Here is a 19423-nt window from a genome sequence, read left to right as displayed (position 1 = left end):
TCTATTACAACTACAAAATTAGCGAATTTTAAGTAAAATAAAATAAATATTACACGAAATTTACTCATAATATTTTAGAATCTTTCTAAAAATATGTATGAACAATATCGGGAAGGTATTTACTGGCTACCTTTTGGCATCTGCATAATCATGTGTTAATGATGCATTGGAAATGAGTTTCAGAGAACATCCAACTGTATAGAAAGTAAAATGAATGTTAAGCATGTAAATCAATTAGTGCTCAATGTATTGTTTGAATTATTACATTCACATAAATTTTACACCTTGGAATAACATTAAAATCAAAACTATTATTTACTGAACTATTATTATCAGAATAATCCATAAATATTAAAGTTTAATTTATTTAAATAATTAATAAAATATAATTTAAAATTTTTTAATAATAATTTTAGCAACATTTAACTGAGCACCATGAAATAAACAATCAAACCCAACAGCTTACTGTAGTTTATCCCTAAATTTCTTTAACCAGATGACTGTACTTATTCATAATCTTATTCTGGGGAAAATTACGTGATTTTTGAAAATATGAATCGGAATCAATTTTATCTTCGCTATTATGGTGGAAGCAGAGGAAAATTTGGTCATGAGTTCATAGAATTTGTCATAAAGCCCAATGGTAATGCAGCTTTGAAGTGTCGATTTATATGATCAATATCACCATTGTAATTTAATTATTATTGTAATGGGTTACTTGATATACATTAAGAACAGTTTGACTAACTCACTTATTCAACATTTTATTTTGTCAATTTATAATTACTACACAAAAATTTAAACAGTTTTTTATAGCTTTAAAAATGGCCTGCATTAAGTGTTGTTATTATGTACCATTTTGAATTGTTTTTTAGGCCACTTCATGTATATCAATAATTCGCATTACAAGAATGATACAGTTATTAAAAGAAAGGTATATTGGTGATGAAGAAGATTTTGTAACGCAGTTTCGTACATTTTAATATACTGTAGGGTTATTTGAGTGCTACGGCTATTCAAGCATTCAAAGATATGATAAAGGATAGCAATATTCTTACCGAAGATGATTCCAAGTGGCCAGAGCCTGATTACAAAGGCAAACAAGAATTAGAAATTTGCATGGATGGACAACATGTTTCATTTACTTGTTGCAAGCTGTTTTCAGTTTCCGACTGCGAAAATAGCAGGTTACTGCTAAAGTATTTATATGCAATAATTTGTTCACAATTTAATAATTTTAGGGACCCAGATGGGCTCCGAGCACTTTATTATTTGGCGCAGGATCTGAAGTGTTTGGTTTTCGCTATTATGAGCGTTCATTTCAAAATCAAACCAATCTGAATGTTAGAACAAAAATAACATTTTTGAATTAAAATTTTATCTCTTAAGAACCGAGCCGCTTTTATACTTATTTAAAAGAAGTTTGTTACGAATCAATAAAATATAATATTATATTCAATATCTTTTTTATTATGACATTTTAATGTGTTTTGATGGTAATATTTATAATTGAGTAGTTTTAACCTCTGATAAAAACAGCACTGCAAGAACAACAGTGTACGAAAACAAAACTAAACAAACGTAAAATTGAAATTACTAATGATAACATAAAGAGAATTCAATATTTTGATTTTCCTTTTGGTGATGCAGACTGAAACACCGAACTTGCTGCCATCAAATTTTCAATGTACTGCCCGAGAACTTCATTTTCAGAACGTAATTTGAAACTTTCTTCTTTTACACTGTCCGCACGCTGTGACAGTTCTGGAATAACATAAATTATAAAACTTTAATATTGTGACGAAAATTAATTTACCTTCCAAAGTGCTCTGCAACTCTAGAATCTGAGATATCAATCTTGCTTTGTCGTCTACTTCTTCAGCTGAATCCGCATCTAAAATACGATACTTTTCAAATGAACACTGAAAAAACAGAGAATCAAGAAATTCTTCAAAAAATAAAATTTTACATCTTTGCATTAGAAACATTTTTTAAAAATACGTAAAATAATTACTTTGTGTAACTCGTGGAAGTGGCTGTGCAGGTTTCGGCGGATTTTGTAAGCTTTCTACAGGTACTTCTAAAATTTAATCATTTTTATTTTACTTTTCAAAAAGAGCATATATAAATTAACCGGATTCATCAGCAAGAGGGATTTCAGGCTCTTGATCCATTTAAACTTTACGATATACGACTAAACCAACACAACGATAAGTAATATATACGACAGTAATTATAATAATAATCAAGAGTTCAAGCAAATGTCTATAATGCTACCAGTTCAAGAAATGGCATTTATTAAAAAATATGCTTATCCAAATCAAAAACATAATTAAATTCTAATTCAGGAAAAATATAACTTCTTACACTAAAAAATATGTTTCGCTGTTTTGAATAATGCTTTCATATTTTACTTAATAAACCAATGGACAGTTAAAAAGCATATAATTTCAGTATATTAAAACGTTTAATTTTCAATACTTTTATTACTTAAATGCAAATGAAGCCAAGATCTGCATGTGAGTTAATCATCTGAGCAGCCATATGTGAATATATTTGTTGAAAAATATGGATATTGAACTTGAAAATCTCTTTCTGTAGTTAAGTAGACTGTATTAATTTCGATGAACTATGTAACTTAATTATAGGAATATTTGATATGCCAGTTTATTTCAACTTGAGAATAGGTTAGATAGAGATATGATTAGAAATAGCTGGTCGAGCTTTTTTAGCTACGAGTTTTCTCTCATTATTTGTCCTCTGTTTCGGCTCATATTTATGTCCAGAAATTTCATACCACGCCGAGTCTGCGGATTAAACCTACCAGATTGGCCAATCAGTTGCCACCATTTCTGGCAGCTCCCACATCCTACTTGTGGTGCTGGAAGTTTTGTATTGGCTGGTTGCCGCGTTATCATCAGCTCGTGATGATCATATGTCGCCACCGCTTACCACCGGGTTGTGACAGACGCATAGTACCAAAGCTGACCCGTAACCGATTAATAATTAGTACCATTGCTCAATGTTCCAAAACAAAAGCAACGGGTTCAAATTGCATCGGGTCAAGGGTGTTTCCATAAATGTATTATTTGTACAAAACGCAGTGAAAGATATTTCTTTAGAAGATGTTAAGATAAGATTTCTCAACAATACTGATTGAATAGTAATAATAATTTCTCCCTGTATTCAACCAATTACTTAGTTTAGGTTGTCTTTGTTTTTAAAATATTTTACAACTGCATTTATAAAATTCATTTATTTCTATCTAGTTCATAACACGGTGTTGAAATCAGGAGGCAAACTTGGACTCATGGATCGCAAACCAAGCTCATAGACCGCTGCGTGGAAATGGTTAGACGCCGGGGAGCCCGGTGTCCTGCGAGAAACGATAGAAAAGTATACGCCGGCGAAAATGGCCTAGGGGTCGTACGAGGGTAAGCTGGGGAAGTGGATTGAAGACGGATAATTTGTGTCATACGACGAGAGCGAACATGGTCTGCCCAAGGAGTTATTGCACCTGATGACAGTGATGCAGCGAAACAAGAAGAAGGTCAGATCCGTGAAGGAGCTGAACGCCCACATTGAAAGCCATATGGCCGATGCGGACGTGTGTGCAGTGAAGAGCTGCGCGAGTGGCGCAGGTAGGGCGTCAAGGTGGTCCTGATCGATTTAAAATAGACCTACCTGCAGATCCGCATCGACAAATCCCTATGGCCTACCAGACGGTGGTCTTCAAAGACAAGCGATAATGCCTGACACGTATGGGATTCGGCTTGAACATGGCATCGTTGGTTATGAAAACTGTGCTGAACTGCGTGCTCTCCCAGGATCCGGAGGTTAGGAGAGGAACTTCAGCGTACATCGATGACATCCTGGTGAACGAAAGTGTCGTTAGCGTGCACCGCGTGAAGCGGCATCTGGCGCATTATGGGCTGACATGCAAAACCCACGAGCGTGTCGCTCACGGAGTTCACCTCCTTGGACTGAAGGTCTGAGGGGAGCAAGGGAAGCTAATGTTGAAGCGGGACAACGACGTAGGCGTGGCGGCAGATGAGCTGACTCGCCGCTCTGTGTTTTCATACTGCAGCAAATTGGTTGGCCACTTTCCGGTCTGCGGGTGGCTAAGGATAGCGGCAACCTACATCAAAAGAAAGGCCAACGATGCCACAACGAGCTGGGACGAAGTGATTGAAGGTGGCAAGCTGAGAGATCTGATCCAGGAGACAGCGTTGGTGGTGAACAAGCACGACCCGACCTGCGGCAGATGAGGCTTGATATAAATTATTATAAATATTTATTATTATTATTATAAATAGATATAAATTATTGTAAATTATACTAAATAAAAAATAATAAATATTAAATGAAGCCAAGGTTTGGGTGGACGCCAGCTCGCAGGCGGTGGGCGTAGCGTTGGAAATTGGCGGCTCAGTCGTGGAAGACGTGGCGTGGCTGAGCCCAGACGACGCCCAACATATAAACATGGCTGAGCTGGATGCCATCATCAAAGGGTTTGATATGGCCTTTAGCTGGCAGATAACAAAGATTCGTCTGATGACAGACTCAACAACGGTGCATCAGTGGGTGACGGACGGCCTCTCCAGAAAAACGAGGACAGGAGAAATGCTAATCAGAAGAAAAGGGGGCATAGTGCTGTTGCTGGTCGAAGAGTTTGTATTGGAGCTGTATGTCGAACTAGTGAGGTCCGCGAACAACAAGGTGGACGAATTGACCCGTCAGTGGCTGAAGCCACCCGCAGCTGGGAGGGCTCCTGTCTGCGCGGCGACCGCGGATCTTGGCGTTGGGCGAATGATTGCAGACGTCCATAACGCCGTGGGCCACCCGGGAATAAAGCGAACGCTATGCTTTGCGTGGCAGACGGATCCGACGGTATTCAAGCAACAGGTGCGGCATATGATCAGCAACTGTGAGCCGTGCAAGTCGCTGGATCCGGCAGCCGAAAAGTGGAAACGAGGAAACCTGGAGGTTGAGGAGGCGTGGCAGAGGGTCGGAGACCATGTTAGAGGCTGGCCATACCTAACCCTTATTGACTGGAGACCGTCACGAATTGAGAACGGTCTGATATGTCGCAGAGATTTCTAACACTGGAAAATGCATTGAACTACATCAGGTCACTCCCATTATAACAACAAGCAAACGTTGAAATCTGCCAGTTACCACCTTATGAAGATGGAAATATAACGGTTGAAGAACATAATGATGAAGATACATTGTATGAAGTGATCCACACAGATGCATATGGTGAAGTTGATGTGTATATTAGACACGAAACGCCGTTGACGGTTTGGTAGTTGAGGAACACCCGGAGACGCAAAAACTACCCTGAAGGAAAAAAAACATTGTTTAAAATAGTATTTAATGCTCACGAAAGCATCAAATAACTTAGCAAATTTATAACTGCGACAGCCTTTAGTAAGCTAAGTGCATGGCTATTGGGTAAATAATATATATTTGTGTAAAACTTTGTTGCATATTTGTGTAAAAATTTAAATTTATAATTTCAGCGGTGGTTTACTATGATAGTATGGAACTGATAATTACATTATTAATGTTTAAATACAAAATAGCAGAATATTAATAAAAATGGAATTTTATATTCATCAATTATTTATACACATGCATGTACACAAAAATACATGCAGTATATTTTGTTATAGATTCCAAAAACGTTTTGCTTGGTTAAAGAATTTTTAAAAATTAACTGTAGCGTTTATTATAAACAAAAAAGCAATATTATCAAGTGAATGCCAAATGCATGCATTTGATGCAGCTTATTTGTTTCAAAGCTTATAGAATTATTATTTTTTGAGCTATGGTTTCTCTCTTTGATAGCAATTCAAATCTAGATTAGCAGCCATTATTTTATCCTTGAGAAATATGCTCATAACTGTGCTTACTGTCGTACTGTCATCACTTTTAATTGAAAAAATGTTGCGTACATGGTAAGTGGCATTTAATTTTATTATTACATTTTAATGAAATTAATGTTGACTTTTGAAATATTTTAAATAAGATTATATTAAGGTATTCATTTACATTCAGCTAACATTTTTTACCATGACATTCTGCACAGCTGGTAATAATAGTACTTCAACCACCTCAATAACACAGACATTCCTTGTTTTCAATTCTATTCATCTTTTATATGAAAGATAATTTGAATAAATAGCAAAGGCTGCTACTCAAAATAAATAAATAAGAGAAAAAATATTTAATGTTAATAATGAAGTAAACATTATGAAATTTTGTTTTCAGGCATCCCAATGCTTTGATAGAAAATAAACTGTCAATCAAGGCTGAAAATCATTTATTGTATAACCAATCTTTCTTCAGTGTGCATTACATTACAAGGAGCAGTTCTATAGGTTGAATTTTACTGAGCATCAGTTAATGTATGGAAGTGTTAAATGCTTATTTATGAATGATCCATGCATAATCAATATTCATTTTCAATTAAAAACTAAAAGGTTACTTTAAGTTTACACGGAAAATGGAAATTTAAATCACTTATTTTAATATTATAATAATGATGATTAGCAAACAGCAATGAAAATATTTCCTGATGAAATTATTAAAAATAGATTTCGTTTTATATTAACGTAAATAATAATCATTTTATACATTGCAAAGTCACGCAAACAAGTCTTTGTTATTAACTTTCATAATTTTGTCATTTATTTAAAAGTAAAATGAGCACTACCAGCAATAATATCGCTTCTATTCTTTTCATATTTAACGGAGCAATATCAGCTATAGTACAACTGATTATGCTTTACTTTTTACTGAACAAGAAAACAAAAAGTGTCATTGTTATTTTGATCATAGGTAAATATCATTTGCAAATGTTTATAATAATGCATAATTTTTATTTTAATAATAAATTCCAAAAAATTTTTATTCATCAATTAACAAATTACTTTTACTAAGCTATTTAAACTATATATGAAATTTATAAATTGAATTTCAGAATAAGTTACGAATATAATCATCATTTAAAATGCACTTGGTAAACCTCAAATAATTTCAATAGTAATACAGTACTAAAAATTACATTCTTAAACAGGATATGTTAATATTAATGTTGTTATTATGAAATGTTAAAAAAATGTTTTTTAACGTCTGTAAATGATGAATAATAATAATTTCACTTAATAAGATATGACAGCAGTTGGCATAACTAAATCTCTTTCCCACTTAGTTATCACAATATAATCGCTTCAGTGATAATATTCAGTTAAAAATAATAAACTCAGTGTTGTTACACACTGCCAAAAAATTGTCTTCAGTATGAACATTGCATATTATTATATATTTCAACAATTAAAGCAGAACAATAATTTTCTTGCTTAAACTGTCTATAGCTTATTATAAGTTGATGATTAAAAAACCGTTTATAAAGCAGTATAAAAGGAAGTGCATAACTTAAACTTAAGCGAATAAAGTAAAATGATTACACAGTCTACCAAATTTAATGAACATATTTTTTATGGATGACGTTAAATGACAGTGCTCAATGTCACAACATGATATTTCGATGGTTATTCTAAAAAATTATGTAAGAAATATAAAAGAGCTATTTTATTAAAAATATTTGCATTAATTGTTCTAGCTCTGGTGGCAACTAATTGTGTCAGTGCAATAAGTTTTTGTTTCACTGGAATCTTCAATGTTGTTCCGTTGAATCTGCATGGGGCAAACTTCACAACATCACAAAACTGTTTGCTTTTAAAACCGTATTACGTGTTGGGAACGATTTCTACAAAACAATCACCAATGATTATATTTTGCATTTCAGTCGTTCAGTTAAAAAATGCCTGCTTCATAAAATGCAGCATAAAAAAGCCTTTATTAAAGACTGTAAGTCTCCTATGTGGCATTTGTCTGTTGAACATATGTTTAACTGGAATTACTACGTATTACAGCATACAAGGCGACGGTGCTCAAAGCCAAATATCAAGCACATGTTTCTATAATGAAATATATCCTTATAAAATAATTTTAAGTGACGGTATTGCAGTAGCACTTTTAAACAGCCTCTCAGTTTTATTTGGCATTTCAGCTGTATTAATAATTCGTAGTAAATTTTCCAGCTCAGATGTCATTCGAGAAATACAATCCATCAGGCAAAAAGCAATACTAAAAAGAATGAAAATAACCACCAGTAGTCAGTTATTGCATTCATGCTATTTGACATCTTGTATTGCCGTTGAAAATTTATTATATACTTCAAATGTGATAATGTACTTTTGGACTATTTACCCCTTTATCACTACTGTAAACACAGTTATCTACACAAATCAAGTTATTGCTGTAATGGATCACATTAAAGAAATTTGTAACAACTCCAAAAAATGGCTTAATAATTTATACAATTCACTTTTTCATTCTGTTAGTAAAGTTTCTGCTGCACCAACTTCGTCAAAGAATATTTCTAGTCCCCCTAGCATTGCTGTTGCCGTTTAAAATTAAACTGTTGTAAACACGCGAAGTGTGAATAATTTTCTTTATATACTTTAATAAAGAAACAAAATTTGAATACCCAGTATTATATCCCTTAAATAAATTGCGTTTACAAAGTTTGTAGTAAATTCTTGCTGAAGAAAAAACATATTACTAACAGAAAAAGAAATACAATAGCACTAAAATGGCTAATGGCTAAAACTTGGGGCTAAATTGAAACTTCGATAAACTGATCGTAAACATTGTTGCAAACAGAAAAAGAATTTGTTAATTCATGAAAACATTTTTTCAGCTGAATTTTTTGCATAAATATGTAAATTCGCTTTGCATAATATTTCGAACTTCTTATAATGTATATCAACATGTAACAGAAAACAATAATATCATCACAGCAACTCATATGTTACTTTCTTGTTTTCTATAGTTGAAAAATATAAATAGCACAGTTGCACTGATGTGAATTTCGCATTCCTTCAATCACTCAAACTAATTGATTGCGTACAGTTTTTTACCATATAATAAATACTCTTTCCTTACATGAATTAAAGCGTTTACTTTCTTTTACTTAGTTTTTGCTCCAAATTCAAAACCTTTCTCTTTCTAGTAGTAGTAGTACACATACCGAACATAAAAATTAACAAACAACAGAATGTTACAGTATTAATTAAATTCTGGTTGAATTTAATATCATAAACAATGCATTTTAACCACCAGGCCCAAATGTGTTCAGATAATCAGTGATCGGATAATCGGAGTTCCACTGTAATAAACAATTAATATACTGATAGCTGCTAATGGAATCCTGACTCATGGAGACCGACAAAAAACATTTACATTAGATCGAATCATGTTAAAACAACTTTAAACCGATGAAAAATAAAGCCAACAAAAATTTGAAACCAATAAGAAAGGAAATGCTGCAATTGAGGAGAAATTTCATTAAATAGTACAGCATCCTATTTACATGAAATTCAATATGAACCTAACAATCTAAAAGCTCTCTGAACAAATCAAAGAATATGGTCAGTAAAAATCTTAACTCAATTTTAGAGGAAGAAGTTCCAAAATGCAGATATGACAAAAATTATTTGCTTGGTATTTTTAATTTTTTGATAAAATCTCAGTATCATATTCTATTATAATGTTCAATTCATTCAAACTTGTATTCTATTTTCATATTGATTTAAACCAAGTTGTTCTCAAAATGGGGTCCATAGAGGCATTGCTGGGGAGCCACGGAGACATTTTCAAATGTCCACTCTTTCATTTTATTTAATTTAAATTGAAATGGCTAAGAACTGTCTGACATAACGCGACATGTTGATGCTTCATTTACACATTTAGTTCATTCTATCCAATACAACAACTACACTGATTCCAAGTCCCCTTACCGTACTCCCTCCTTTTTCCAGCACATCAAATGAACTGTAAAGGGTCCACGGAAACATGAAAGTTACTGAGGGGGTCCATGGCCAATTAAAACTTAGTGAACCACTGTTTAGAAGTTTAAAATTGACAGTAAAGAATTGATAGGACTCCTTTACCTAATCATCGGAAGCAGAACGGTTTCGTACATTATATAATTTAATTATTTTTATGCTTGAACAGATTTCGCACTTTTTTAATTTAAATAAATCTTTATTATAACTCTTAATCTTTTAAGACTGAAAACTGAATGAATATGAATAATGAATGCTATCACTGTAAACTAAACGTATTTTAAATAACCTACTTGTTCTAATTTATTACAGTAATCACTTTCATAGAAATTTTAAATCAAATTTTGTATAAGCATTGATAGAAATTTTGTTTTGAAATTGTAATTATATTTTCAAATGTAAGAAAGTATTATTCTACTACTAAGTGTCGAATTGGCATATCCACATTTCATTATGCATATATATATATATACCTTTGTATAATTTGTATTGGCTTTAAACGAATAAAGTATCCTTTTTGTTTTCAGTGTGATTTTTTCTTCGATATCAATGCATAAATTTATAATTTTTATTTTGTTAGGATAATACTTGTTGATGGAGAATTTGAATGAAATCGAAGGGAATCAATGAAAAACGTAACGGGACAAATGGCTGATAAAATTGCAAAAATTATGTTTGCGCTTGGAGATGCGGCAGAACCGAATAGAGACAGTTGTCATTTACTGTTGAGTGCTTTAAATATTTTGACTGTAGAATGCATGGATCGGGCAAAACGATTAGCGTCGAAGTTCAATTCTAAAACGGTACGTCTTGAACACTTTCTGTTTGCCTGTCGAAAACAAGTGCCATTGATGAATCGTTTAATTTACTGCATAAGTGTTCGAAAACAAACCGTACAGTTGCAAAAGTGCCTCGATTTAATGGATGACGATGATATCCCAGTTATTCTCAATACGTCTCACAAAAATAAAGTATCAGGTTGGAGCCATAAAATAGCCCAGTGGTTGGCGCCCGGTTACGAGGATGACTACGTTGAAGAAGTTCTGCAAAAAGGCAAGGCAATTCGAAGGGAGATTAAGGCGGCAAAACGAACTGAAAATTTTACCACTACTGAATATGACGAATTTTCTTATGCAAGAACAAAGTCCTTTTTACCCATTAAGCACAAGGACAGTTGGCTATTTGGCAAGTGGCTTCGTCATATTGGTTTCAATTCATTTTGGAAAACACTTTCACGGGCTGAAATGGAAGCAGTGAGTATTTTTGCTTTTGAAATTGTTGCAGCAATAATGGATATTGCTTTGGAAGTACGCGAAACAAATGTTGCAAGTGGACAATTTGAAAATACAGACAAAATACAACCCGATGATATGAAAGAAGCAATTCGTCGTTATTTAAATTATTTCATGGAAACTGTAATGGCATAATAATAAGAAACTTTCAATCGTTACATTTTACGTTATTAGAAAAAATATTAGAGTTGCAGATTTTTAATTCAGTTATTTTACTGAACGTTGCAGTTGTTTCTCTGGAAAAGGTGAAATGACAATTATGAAAATTTCCAAATTAAAATTTATAATTTTCTTTAAAATTAAATATTACTTTCCGTCTGATGTTTTAGTGTAGCAGGTTTTATTTTTCAATAAATCTTTTATAAAGTCGATGAACCTGAATGCACAAATAAGTTACAGTAATAAGAAGCATAAGTTTAGTCATCATCGGTAAAATTTGTTTGGCTAGCTGTAACTCCTTTGAAATTTCGAAGAGATGAGTATTTTAAGTATTATTTATTATAGAGAAAATTAGCTTATGACTCGAGACAGACTTCAGGCGCTGAAAGCGGTAAGTTCATAATTTGTTTTGACATTTCATTTTAATAATATTATTTCATTTGAAATGTTCATTTCATTTGAACTATGTTTTGTAAACCAATGGGTATGATTAGAAGAATAAAATTTTTAGGCGCGCAGTGGCGAAGATGATTCATGCGATGTCACTGTGGATGTGGATGGAAATAGATTTATGGAAGAGTTTTTTGAGCAGGTATGAATTTTAGTGTTATTTTTTTGTGAAATTGCTAAAATCTGTTTCATTATTGATCACATCGTTTAAATTTTGTTCAGTTTAAATTAAAATAATATTTGTTTTATTGGTGAATCAGTGTGTTTGTAATTAGTCAACGCGTTTTTGTTGATTGCTTGTATATACGCTGTACATATATATATAACTTGTGTGCTTTGGTTACTGTATTGTAGTAATTCACTGGAAAAGATTTAAAAACAATCAAATAATAATTATAGTTGTTTTAATTTTAATGAATGAATGATGTTTGCATTGAAACTTTTATCACATTTAATTGTTTAAATTGTCATTAGAATGGCAATTATGTTTACGCAAAGAGCGTTTTATGCTTTTGAACAAGTTTTGCAATGGTATTGCTGTTTGCGCCCCGTCACTTTCAGACAATATGAGAATTGTTGCCAGAGGTGGTAAATTGATCGTCTTTGATGTGATCATTCTGATGTAGTGTGAAAGTAAATCACTTGGCGACTGACCGATAATTTTGCTTAGCTTCCTATTTCTCATTGACAAAGACTTTATTTAGTCTATAAGCGGTCTGCCTTCTCACAGCTTCTGCGTTTAAATTGCGTCACTGACAAGATTGATTTCAAATAGCAGAAGGGATCGATTTCATTTTAAATTATTATTGATATACATCTGGTGAACGTGTTCAGAGAAATAATATACGATACACTTTTTGTAGTCGATTTGTTCATTTGAAATGTTTTAATACTGTTTTTACGCACTGTAACATTTTTGAGGAGTTTTCTTGAAAGTGAATCGTCGAAGATTTGCATTTGTGAATAATTAATATTTTTTCTTGATAGTGATTAAGCACGCGACATATTGGTCAATGTCGGGTTAATAATAATGCTTCTTTGCCCAGATGACTCGTACGGAAATTTTTAAATTTATCATACTCTCTATCGATGCGTTGAAATGATAAAAAATTGATTTTATTATAATAATAATTATTGTTGTTGTCGTCGTCGTTGTTATTTTCTTCGTGAAAGCTACACAAATGAAACACTGAACGAATTGAATGTTGGTATTATTGTACAACAGTAGTCAAAAATCAAAGTTAACAGATGCGTTGACTTGTCACGGCTGAACATCATTGATCGTTCGCCTTTGCAATTATTAGCAATTCAGTGTGTTTGTATCTCTGTTAGCTCTTGGACCACTCTTGATCGTTAATCCCCTCAGTATTGACTGGAGCTTTCTTGGAGACCTCTAGGCATTGGATCATTGATTTCAATTGTTCACCTCAGGGAATTGTCAACAATTTTTTTCAAGGCCAATTTGTTTTTTATTTTATTTGCAGCATACCTTTTCAAATGATTACGATATATATATGTATGTATACTGCGTGCAATTTGTTCGTATTTTGCACAGTTGAATGAAATTGGTTCGGTGATTGAAAAATGCATTTAATTCTCATTCTCTCCATCCAAGCGGACTTTGAAAATTGTTTTATTGATTAAAAATATAACGAGATATATTTTTCATTGTTGTATTTGGCACCTCCCGTCAGTGGTTCAGTGACACTGAATATATTGAAGAAGAAAATATGTGCTCACATGAAAAACTGTTTTAAACTATAAGGTTGACTGAAGAAGACCTTGACATCTGGCCGCGGAATATTAGTGAAATTTACGGAATCACTCTTGTGTTTTAGAATGTTGTGGAAAATCAAATGGCATATGAATGAATATTTTCTCTCTGAACATGATTTTGTGCTGTTGATTAATGCTCAGTATTTTTTTCGTATTCATCATCAATATCCGATATTTGAATTCTTGTTACGTTACAATTGATATTAGGAATTTTCCATGAGCGAAATAAGAACTGACAGCATCGCATTCATTTTGATTTGTTTTTTTTCTGCTTATAATTTTTATGGCTTCAACTTTTCATTTGGTTTGTTGGAAGTAGAGAACGTACACTGTGGAATATTTTAATTTGATTTTCATGAAGTTGTGAAATTGAAATTTTGTCATTGATGAATTCGACACGTTGAAAAAGTGTTTCTACTTTCTCGATATACAGAGTGATAGTGACCGTTTGTTTGTTTGTTTGATTGATTCAAATATTTGACAAAATTAATATTGATGATTTGTTGCATTTTTTTTCGTTTCAGTGTATTTTTTTTGGTTACTTATTATTGACAAATTCATTTAATAACATAATTAACCGTCATCGATCGATAAATATGTCACCGAACAGATGTGCAAGTGTTTTTTTGCAGTTGCTTTGAATATTTGCATCGACTAGTGGAAAGGCGTGGCCTACGTGCTTTATTTATCATAAATTAATATTGGAAAAAATTTTATCGTGACGTTTTTCCGTTTATGTGTTTATGCTTGGTCGCATAAAATTGCAGAACAGCTGGTGCAAATGAAACATAAAAAAACAGTTGGTAAATAATAATTTTGTTTTTCGTTTATCAGGAGAGTAATTTAAAAGAGTTTTGAATTTTATGTTAGTGAGTGATATTTTTGTACTTTTGATTCGAATATCTACATTTGTATTTTTGGTTGAACAGCTGATGAAAAGCCTATAAAATCAAGCATCAAATGATGACAATGAAGCATTGAAAAATGCGTCATCAGTTTATGGTGAATAGTTCGTTTAAGAAAATTGATTATTATTATTTGCGAAGATAAGAGAAAACAAGCAACTTTTTATTATTTATTAATGCAGAAATGATGTGTATTTTTTAATATTTCAATAACCATCGAACGAGCAGTGAGTTTTTCAACTTGAAGCAGTGATATATGTATATTTTTGTTTTTATTTTTTTGCATATGGTTGATTGATTTGAAATTTGTTTAAAAAGAATAATAATTGAAGTGGGCGAGAAAAATGTAGTTGCTTGAACGACTGGACGTGTGACAAAAATCGACAAATGACTTGGCAGCAATGAAACGCGCTCTTTTCAGCTAACGGAACAGCTTTCAAGAATGCGCGTCATCGATCGATTGATTTGTCGTGTTTAAATTGCGCAGTTTGAAGTGGTGATGATGAATTATTATTATTTTTTCTTCACTTTTTGAGATTTGATCAAAATATTCAATGCTAATAAGGTCCAAGGACAGTATATTTTGCGGATTGTGAACCCCATTCTAACGGGGAAATTGGGTAGCTTTTTGATTTCATTTTTTACTTTTTAACGTTGAGCGAGGCATTGTTGGAGTGGATTTGAATTGAAAAAGAAAAATTAAAAAAAAATAAATTGTGCTGCCAACCGTGGGGCATTTTTTACTGTGTGCGTTCAACATTCATTTTTTAAGGCAATTAAAAGCCAAATTTTGAATTGCGAATATTTTGGAAAGGGAATTTCAACATAGATTCATTATGCAGGGGAGATGAAGAAAATTATTTTTAACCTGCACGAACGAAATAAACATTTGCATAATAAGAATTGAAAATTTGATTTTCAACAGTTTTTATTGTTGTTATTTTTTGATTCAATGCAGGTCGAAGAGATTAGAGGTAGTATCGATCTCATTGCGAACAATGTCGAAGAAGTCAAGAAAAAGCATTCGGCCATATTATCCAATCCGGTTAATGATCCAAGTGTGTCAAATAGAATTAAAAAAAAATATATTTTATTAATTTTCTTATTGTTCATTGTAGAAACGAAAGATGAATTGGAAGAACTTATGGCCAGTATCAAGAAAACTGCCAATAAAGTTCGGAATAAGTTAAAAGGTTTGTTTGTGATGGCAGTTATTATTGGTTTTACACGTTTCAAGTTGAATGTTTTTTATTGTCAGAAATTATTTTTTCATTTTCTGAAATATATGCACAAAATGCCGATTTTGAAATTATTGTTTGTATTTTGAAGTGATAATTTTTTTTTCGGTTTTGCTTTCCATTCTAGTGATTGAACAACAATTGGAACAAGATGAATCAACCGAAGGATCAACAGCCGATCTTCGGATTCGAAAAACACAAGTATCTTTATTTGTTGTTGTTGTTTATTTCTTTCCTTAAATTCAATGTTGTTCTTTCTGTACATTTCATAGCATTCGACTTTATCTCGAAAATTTGTCGAAGTGATGACCGACTACAACAAAACACAGACAGATTACAGAGAACGGTGCAAAGGTCGAATTCAACGTCAACTGGATATTGGTGAGATGGAATGGATTAATGTATTTTTTCGGTCCTAAAATTATAATTAATGTGGACAAATTTGTTGCTCTTTCAGCTGGAAAACAAGTGGACAGTGAACAGTTGGAAGAGATGATAGAAAGTGGAAATCCGGCGATTTTTACTCAGGGGGTAAAAAAAAATTTTTTTTTCCATCAACCTCATTCATTCATCTTCGGCACCGTTTTGATAAAATCAACCTTTCACCGGTTCCATCCATTGCAGATCATCACCGATACCCAACAGGCGAAACAGACCTTAGCCGACATCGAAGCCCGCCACAACGACATCATCAAGTTGGAAAGCAGCATTCGTGAATTGCACGACATGTTTATGGATATGGCGATGCTTGTGGAATCCCAAGTGAAAATATTTTTTTTCTTCTTGTTTTACTCACTATTTTATTGGTGCTTTCTTTGCATGCGGATGTGAAATTTCAGGGTGAAATGATCGACAGGATAGAATACAATGTCGAACATGCCAAAGATTATGTCGATCGAGCTGTTTCGGATACGAAAAAGGCGGTTCAGTATCAATCGAAAGCCAGACGGGTGCGTTTGCACGTTTTGTCATTTTTCTGGCAACATCTTCCACTTTTTTTTAAATTTATTTCTCTGATCTGATTTTTTTCTTTTTTTTGTTAATTCGGTGTGATTTTTAACATATAAAAATGGATAGCTAGCATGTTTAGGTTGTTCAGGATATGTGAACGTTGAATTTATTATGATGGGTGGTGTTGTTTTGCATGAAAAACAAAATTGGTTTCAAAAATCTTTTTTTATTTCTTCAAGTGTTAGCATTTGAAAAAATGTTGTGCTTTGTTGCAGAAGAAAGTTTGCATCTTCGTAGCTGTGATTGTTCTGATTGGCATTATTGCAATAATAATTGCCGTATCCGTTTGCACAAACAAAGTTTGCTAATGGCATTGTGTGAAAATGAATGTTTGACAGTTGGCAGTGCCTTTTTGTTGTTATTTATTTTAAAAATTTGATATGCAATCAATTATAAGTTTCACATGTAAATATATATATCATCAGTTTGTGTTCTTATTATGTTTTATGAATTATACAAAGAAAGATATCACATTTCATTTTTGATTCTCTTTTTATTTATGTTTTTTATTTGCAGCTTGCAATTGCACTGATGATGATTCAATGTGATCTGATTTATGTAATCATTTATGCTGATCATGAGCGTGTGTTATGCCATTATCGTATAGCATCACCTTTTATATTTATTCATTAATCATCACTGTTTATTAAAATCGTGTTATTATGGTTGTTGTTGTTGTTGTTGTTGTTGTTGTTGTCGTTGTTGCTGTTGTTGAACTTTGAAGTTTTTTTTGGCTTGCATGGCTTGCTGTTTGTTCTGAAAGTATGAAATCAGCATCGCGTCATTTTATACATTTTTAAATTTAATTTTCTTTTTTTTGAAAAACAATTTTCTTTTTTCAGAAGAAGATTCTGATCATCATCTGCTTGGCGATTTTAGCCCTGGTCATTGCATCTACATTTGGTGGTATTTTCGGCAAATGATGTTTCACTTCCAAGTTCCGTTCGGATATTTTGCTGTTTGCCCGGCTGTACTACCGTAATTCCATATTCATATCACTTACTGCTCGAAATGCCGTTTGTTGTTATATAGCCGTCGTGCATCGCGTCCTTAACTGCCATCTTGTCTGTTTTCTGTCCTCTACACCGTGTTGTTATTTCATTCATTTATTTATTTATTGTTTTTATTTATTCATTCTTATCATTTATTCTGTTGTTTTATAAACAGCTAACGGCGCACCGAGCTTTGCGTTGCTTTTCTGAATTGAATAATGAAATTCCGTTTGCAGTTTCCTTTTCAACGGCTTGGAAAGCCTTTTACCATACTTAATACGACGTTTATTACTTTCAAGTGTTTTATTTTCTTTTTTTAATGCATTCCTTGAACATGCACTATTTTTAATGGCTCACAGATTTATTTTTTTTAAACATTATTCATTTTAAATATGCAGTTGAACTGTCTTTGACCAACTCCCGGTGGCTGCTTTCAGTTTTGCAGTGCCGTTTTCTTCGTACATTCTGGGCTATACTTTTTGTTCAAAGTGTTAACTGTATGATTGTTGATGGGAAAAATTGAAGGATGAAAGAAAAGAAAAAAAAATATATATATGCATAATGTGCCGTCCGTTTGCGAAGCAATTAATAAGTAAATGCGCACAGCGGACAAATTTTTTTTCTAAATTTTTTTATTATCTTTCCTTTAAATCAGGATAGTGGGAAAGAGAGAGAGAGCGAATAGAGATCGAAAGATAAATCCATTTTTGTTGCGCATTTTCATTTTTAACAACCGATTTAACATATTGCAGTGTAAATCAAATTTATTAAAGTGGAATTGGATTTATGAATTTGAAATTTTGCGTTTGCATTATTTATCAACAAAACAATGGGAGGGCGGGCATTGGATAGGGATTTTTTTGCTGATGTCTTATTTTTTTGCGAAAATTGCAAGCACTTTGACAATGTATAATGAATAGTATTTACTCGTGAACATGAAAAAGATTTACATTCAGCAGTGCAGAGTAATGCTGATTATGTTTTATTCTTTGTTTAGAACCGTGTTTCTTAACCAGGGGGGGACGTAAGAAGTAAGAATTTTTAGTGTTCGAAATTTGAAAGTTCATTTCTGTTGCAACGTGAAGCAGTTCCCGAGCTCATGTATTTAATTTATGCGGCTCCTAAGATGCCTAATCAATAGATATCACCATGTTATTTATAATGCACTGCCAAATTGCTCGCCTGCATATCCTAGTAATCATTTTTATTTCGATGCTGGTGACTTTTTGTTCCCCAGTGAACCGTTTCTCACAGTTTGGTCTACTGCAGACTAAATTTTCATCGCCTTTTGTTACTGGTTATCCTAGTTTAGCTTAACAGAATTATTTTCTTTGAGGGGGGGGCGGCATTAACTGCACAACTTTTATTAAGAAAGGGGGCGTGCGATGACACGGGTTGAAAGCCACTGGTTCAGAAGGATGCTTTTGTTAGCAGTGTTGTTAGCGATTTATAATTTTTCAAAGAACAGATTTCCAGCAACGCTGAAGTCAAACTCGAGTATTATTAATTGTTCAAAAATTCTCTTTTAATATTATTCATTATTATAATGTGTGCTACAACTTTGTAATTTTTGGAAGTGAGCATATATTTCAAAAGTAAAATTGATAATTCACATTCAATTTAGATGCATTGAGTTATAAAATTTTTAATTGGAAAGTCAATCTTTCAATTCAAATAAAC

The 19423-nt window shown here is 32.7% G+C and overlaps 6 protein-coding genes across 6 annotated transcripts; 5 read left to right on the top strand and 1 right to left on the bottom strand.

The window, feature by feature from the left end:
• The first annotated feature begins 532 nt into the window (after positions 1–532).
• On the top strand, positions 533–1387 carry Tsp_07349 (protein mago nashi-like protein). The gene is made up of 4 exons (XM_003381626.1): positions 533–643; positions 876–934; positions 994–1187; positions 1242–1387. Exons 1-4 carry the CDS (start codon positions 553–555, stop codon positions 1339–1341), a joined length of 444 nt encoding a protein of 147 aa, XP_003381674.1. The 5' UTR covers positions 533–552; the 3' UTR covers positions 1342–1387.
• Positions 1388–1618: 231 nt separating this feature from the next.
• On the bottom strand, positions 1619–2918 carry Tsp_07350 (conserved hypothetical protein). The gene is made up of 4 exons (XM_003381625.1): positions 2825–2918; positions 2015–2080; positions 1817–1894; positions 1619–1764 (listed from the first exon to the last, which is right to left on the bottom strand). The coding sequence occupies exons 1-4, from the start codon at positions 2916–2918 to the stop codon at positions 1619–1621; spliced, it is 384 nt and encodes a 127-aa protein (XP_003381673.1).
• Positions 2919–3779: 861 nt separating this feature from the next.
• On the top strand, positions 3780–5312 carry Tsp_07351 (conserved hypothetical protein). The gene is made up of 4 exons (XM_003381624.1): positions 3780–3989; positions 4023–4235; positions 4399–5019; positions 5175–5312. Exons 1-4 carry the CDS (start codon positions 3780–3782, stop codon positions 5310–5312), a joined length of 1182 nt encoding a protein of 393 aa, XP_003381672.1.
• Positions 5313–6710: 1398 nt separating this feature from the next.
• Positions 6711–8484, top strand: Tsp_07352 (conserved hypothetical protein). The gene is made up of 2 exons (XM_003381623.1): positions 6711–6846; positions 7631–8484. The coding sequence occupies exons 1-2, from the start codon at positions 6711–6713 to the stop codon at positions 8482–8484; spliced, it is 990 nt and encodes a 329-aa protein (XP_003381671.1).
• Positions 8485–10567: 2083 nt separating this feature from the next.
• On the top strand, positions 10568–11347 carry Tsp_07353 (hypothetical protein). The gene has a single exon (XM_003381622.1). The coding sequence runs from the start codon at positions 10568–10570 to the stop codon at positions 11345–11347; it is 780 nt and encodes a 259-aa protein (XP_003381670.1).
• A 382-nt stretch (positions 11348–11729) lies between these two features.
• On the top strand, positions 11730–17384 carry Tsp_07354 (syntaxin-1A). The gene is made up of 10 exons (XM_003381621.1): positions 11730–11762; positions 11883–11963; positions 15461–15560; positions 15621–15695; positions 15868–15941; positions 16013–16121; positions 16198–16271; positions 16365–16502; positions 16580–16690; positions 17268–17384. Exons 1-10 carry the CDS (start codon positions 11730–11732, stop codon positions 17382–17384), a joined length of 912 nt encoding a protein of 303 aa, XP_003381669.1.
• Positions 17385–19423: the final 2039 nt, after the last annotated feature.

The sequence above is a fragment of the Trichinella spiralis genome (genome assembly GCF_000181795.1).
Source record: "Trichinella spiralis strain ISS 195 chromosome Unknown Scfld1, whole genome shotgun sequence".
NCBI lineage: Eukaryota > Metazoa > Nematoda > Enoplea > Trichinellida > Trichinellidae > Trichinella > Trichinella spiralis.
The sequence above is the reverse complement of the archived record's forward strand: the minus strand, read 5'-3'. Positions and strand labels throughout refer to the sequence as shown.